Source organism: Frankliniella occidentalis, unplaced genomic scaffold (assembly GCF_000697945.3).
Source record: "Frankliniella occidentalis isolate FOCC.00 unplaced genomic scaffold, Focc_3.1 Scaffold298, whole genome shotgun sequence".
NCBI classification, from domain to species: domain Eukaryota; kingdom Metazoa; phylum Arthropoda; class Insecta; order Thysanoptera; family Thripidae; genus Frankliniella; species Frankliniella occidentalis.
In genome coordinates, this window is record NW_026267424.1 from 47,304 (window position 1) to 52,139 (window position 4,836).

Below are 4,836 nucleotides of genomic sequence, written 5' to 3' on the forward strand. Positions count from 1 at the left end.
AAAATGGACTAGTAAACACATTTGGATTTATTCACAGGTAGGTACTGAGACCAATCCTTAAGCAAAGTATTGATAGATGAACAAATATTTCAACAACTGCACATTTTTGACTAACAAGTTATATTGCTTCATGACAATCATATCTAATTCACAGTCCAAACAGTACCTTCAATCAAAAATATTCTCAATGAAAATTGATATTAACCATTTTAAAAAGACAAAGCATTAAACAATCTGTACACATAAACAAACCAAAAATTGGAATGTTAACATAAATAATATTTCTCAAATTTTCCAAATACATTGGAATATAAGCTGATCACAGCTGGGTTACAACTCAATTGAGTAAAGATACAGTTGCCAAAAAAAGATCTAGAGAAGAGGGACGAAGTTAAAGGAAAATAGGCAAAGGACGAAAACCGCTGTGCCTTTCACGCTAGCACACTGTTTGCAGGGCTTAGTGCGTTTGCTTAGCTCAATGGGAGCAAACATTCTCAACAGTAACAAATTTTACTCTGAAAGGGGCAAAAAACTGAGAATGCAATGTGTCAGGAAGAAATATAAATATCACAGATTACCACACACACAAAATAAAAATAGATAGCAAATATTCTGCTTCAATAATAGCAGTAAAAGAATTATTCCACATCAAAAACAAAAAGCTGTTTTTCTCCCAGTGATTCTAAAATAGTGGAATTCACCTAAAGGTGATACAGAGTACACATGATGTTGACTAGATATCTGATGTATGGAATCGTTTGGTACAGTAATCAATGATTTACGTTTAATCAGAGACATAAATAACTGTTCTCTTGACTACAATATTTTTACAGTTTGCCGTAGGAAATTCACTTAATAAGTTAGGATGTAGAGAACCAAAGGAAGAACCATATTGTCTACTTGATCAGTTTTGGCTTCAATGAGACTTGTAATACCAACGGCAGCAAAAGTTCTAACAAGAGACAATATGTCACTAGGTAGTACATCTGTAAACAGGAAAATATGTTACAGCTAGAAAATGAACACAAGTAAAACCCCACAAAGAATGTGAGAAATTTCTTACCATACTGTACAAGAAGCAGGACAACAAAAACTTGAGACAAAAAGCATGCCAGCGTCCCCTCTATAGTTCTATTGGAACCTGAAATAAGTACAGAAGACTTTCAACATGCAATTAACAGGTAAAACAACAAAATAAAACTTCATTGAAGTATTTTCATCTCTGTACCTTCCCATTTCCATTTTCCATAGTTAGAACCTACAAAACTCGCAGCTGTGTCTCCTACACCAATTGAAAGTAGCCCTGCCATATATGGCAATAATTGCGATGGAGCAATAGGTATATCATCCAAAGGTGTTAGCCAAAGAGGCGCTGCCATACCAGTCAGTAGGTAGAGGGGTGTTAGAGCAATGAGTGTATCTTTCTCATCACCATATAAAATAAAACCATTTTTTAAAATTTCATGAAGTGGAGGAATATTTAAAATTCTTGATGCCTAAATTTTTAAAAGAATGTGTAGATGTAGGTGATGTAGATAGAAAAGAGCACAAATTACAAATTATGAGATTTGATCTACTCACCTCAACCACAAGAAATAATGCAAAAATTACTCCACTTGCTAGATATAGAATATCAGGTGTCCACAAGATACCAGATCCAAATACAACAACAGCCAAAATATGAAACACCTTGCGCTGAGCAGTTGTGGCCTTTTTTTCATGTGATACTTGAAGGTAAATAGTAACGACAGCGAGGATGGTCAATAAAACCCAAGCTAATATTATGTTAAACTAAATAAAAGAAAAAACAGGTTTAGTGCAGTGAAAGTGATAAAATACGAGTAGATAACTAGAAAGATATTAAACTTACAGTGCCTTGGTCTCGAGTAATATTGACAAGAATCCATAATATAGGGCTTCCACCCAACAATCCGTGTAAAGAAACCACAGTGCCAAGAATAGCTGTACTTAAAACAATAAAAAACTGCGGGGGTTCTCTCAATATAGGAAGGGAAACCAATGCTGCTAGCATAAGCAGCACAAATACCATGCCAACCTGAAAGAACAAAAAGATAGACACAATGGCATTAAACTTTCTAAATTAGATAGAACAATTCCAAAGAACTTATTATAATGAAAAAAGTAAATTGACATACCTGAAGAATCACAGTAGCAGCCTCATATGATACATCCATATCAGCAATTAGTGAAACATGAGAAAATGCAATATGACATACGTTGATAGCTGAGCTATACAGAAATATTATAAGAGAATGAATAACAACAACTGCTTCTCCAATAGAAAAGCAAGCTGGAGCCAAAGTCAGAAGGGTGGGTAATCCCGCAAGAATTCCATACGTGCTCATTATTCCACCAAGAAGACTTAAAACAAAACCTGAAAAGTAAAGGAAAATGGGTTAAAAAAAAAAGGAACTTCATTGGAGTGAGCAGTAGCTGTTTAAGGTAGATTTTGGTGCAAAGCTGAACTGCAGACCTAAGGTTCAAAATAGGCAGTAAAATAAAGATTCCCAGATAAACATGAGATGGCTAAAAAGATTTAACTAGTGCAAAACAACATAGAAAACTAAACAACCAATCAATAATGATGTATTAACTTTAAAAAGAAATCTGTTATTTGGATGCAAAACAAAACCAAACAGCACACTAAAGAAACAAAGAGTTTAAAACCCTCACCTGAGAAGATATGAGCAGATTTTGTCATACCACAACTTTTCCTAAACCATGCATTTTCTCTTTTCAGATCATGATAACTGTTACCATAGACTGGAAAAATTAAAACCCAATACATTTGTAAGTCTCCTATACCCAATATAAAGAAATCTCAAATGGCAGATCACAAAATACTGTGTCAATGACAAGAACATCCATAAAAGAAATACGACTGTTCAGGAAATAGGTAACTCGATGAGAACAAGTACAAACAATTCTTACCACTTTGAGTGTAGAGCAAAAATAAGAGTGTTCCAATAGCTGGTATTGCAAAGAGAAAATTTCCAATGCGATGGCCATAACTGGGCATGAATCTCATGAGGTAAATTAATGTTGTGACAAGAAGACCACAGCTAACAGCTGTTGAGGCAAAATACACATGTGATAATGTTGCCTCATTCCTTAATATCTGCTTTACTGTGCTGACGAGGAGTGCCATTGGAATCAATGGTATAAGCCATAACCCGGTACCAGCTCCAGGTCTGCAAAAAAGATGGAAATCAACATGACGTAGAGCAATAAAAGAAGAGAAACATGTCAGCAAAAGATTTATAGGGATTAAAGTATGTCTTAAATTGAATTAAAAAGGTGTACTTCATGCCTAAAATATCTACCTCAAAATATAGCCGCAATTTTTGAATGATATTCTTAGGGATTTGCTGAGTCCCACATATTTTTCAGCTAAGGTCATGGTTAAAAGATTCAATAATTCTGAAGGAGCGATCGTAGTTGAGAGGCTATGGAGCACTGTGCAAACACTTCTAGAGCTTCACTGTCGCGGTGTCACTCAGCTGGAGGTACGTGTCATAACCCGTCATCTCGGACTTTGAACCCTTTCAGGGTTTACGCTAGACAACCTGGAAAAAAAGAATGGTTGTCATAAGAATCAGTGGGGTACCAAGTACCAATAACACACTGAGCGTTGCAGAAAAAAATCGTCTGCTAGTCATTTGCATAAAACGAAAAGCAAAACCCCAAGATCAAAACAATTTGATTCACAACAAATTTTGAAGCACTACTGGAAGAACAGCATCAAGCGTCAGAGAAATATAATTTACTTTTTCGTAAACTTTTCCAGACAATATACATTAGACAGCCCGATGGAACATTTAAAATAAAACTACCGGCTTTCAGAGGCGCCATACGGGCCGTTTACTTGGTTTTTGGGTTAGGGTTGGGGACGGGGGGAAGGGGGAAGGGGCGGGAGCCTGGACAGCGAGCAGGACCGGCCGGTGGTGCGCTCTGGCGGCGGACATATAGAACAGCCATTGTCGTTACTCCGTGCTTCGGGGTACCATTACATTACAGTCATAGTCGTGGAAGTTCTAGCGTGCTTCGATGACGGCGACTGGACCGGACAGGTCCCCTCGATGTCACGGCGGGTTGTCTGAGTCAGTGCGATGCGATGAGTAGTCGAGGCTTCCATATAAAAGCCAGCGTGACTGCGGTTCGGTATGGGGTGAGTCGGGGCGAGGGCGGGCGATGGCGTCGTCGACCTGGCGCCGGCGAGCCGGGGCTGAGCCAGGCAACCCCCATTGCACACGCAATCCCAGCCCCTGGCCACCCCACATCACGAGAGGGGCCGAACAACCCCTACCCCACCCCAACTTCCACCCTCGCTGCACCCCCTCCGCACGGCGCCAGCCGACCAGACCACCACTCATTTTCCCCCCCTTTTGCTCAAATATCCTCGAAGGACCCCATGCTCATCACAAAAACCGACCGCTTTGCCGTCGTGCGCGACCCAACGTCTTGTCTTGTTCTCTGTGCGCGATGGCATGTCCTGTCTGCCTCTCCCGGACGTCGCTCCCAACCCTCTCACCCCTCATAGGCACCCCGACCGCCGCCGCCGGCCGCGCCCGGCACCCCAGCCAGTTAGGGCAGGCCAGGCCGGGGCCGCCTGCCATTGCCATCCCCCGTCAGGGGCGACGACGCCAGGGTGACGCTCGTAATTGATTTTCAATTACATGGCGACGCGGCGATGAGAGCGACGGCGAAAATTACCCCCCACCCACTACACCCTCACATCATTCCCCTTCCGTCCGCCGCGTTTCCTCCGTCTTGCCTTCCATTATTCGGCTCCAGTTCTGTGAGCGAACTTGGGCC

The 4,836-nt window shown here is 40.9% G+C and overlaps 2 protein-coding genes across 4 annotated transcripts in view; one reads left to right on the plus strand and one right to left on the minus strand.

The window, feature by feature from the left end:
• LOC113216301 (glycine dehydrogenase (decarboxylating), mitochondrial) overlaps positions 1–146 on the plus strand; it is a gene marked incomplete in the record, with an annotated part of 18,128 nt that extends 17,982 nt beyond the window's left edge. The window contains 1 exon segment of the mRNA XM_052273771.1: positions 1–146.
• Positions 147–546: 400 nt separating this feature from the next.
• LOC113216302 (dolichol kinase) lies at positions 547–3,915 on the minus strand. 3 transcript variants are annotated; one of them, XM_026436054.2, is made up of 10 exons: positions 3,855–3,915; positions 3,345–3,587; positions 2,953–3,212; positions 2,695–2,784; positions 2,157–2,395; positions 1,871–2,056; positions 1,582–1,791; positions 1,229–1,496; positions 1,064–1,141; positions 547–986 (listed from the first exon to the last, which is right to left on the minus strand). In XM_026436054.2, the coding sequence occupies exons 2-10, from the start codon at positions 3,419–3,421 to the stop codon at positions 853–855; spliced, it is 1,542 nt and encodes a 513-aa protein (XP_026291839.1). In that variant the 5' UTR covers positions 3,422–3,587; positions 3,855–3,915; the 3' UTR covers positions 547–852. The 3 variants fall into 3 exon arrangements, with proteins under 3 accessions (XP_026291839.1, XP_026291838.1, XP_026291840.1); XM_026436053.2 differs by having other exon boundaries at positions 3,789–3,915; XM_026436055.2 differs by lacking the exon at positions 2,695–2,784 and having other exon boundaries at positions 3,789–3,915.
• Between the last annotated feature and the right edge of the window lie 921 nt (positions 3,916–4,836).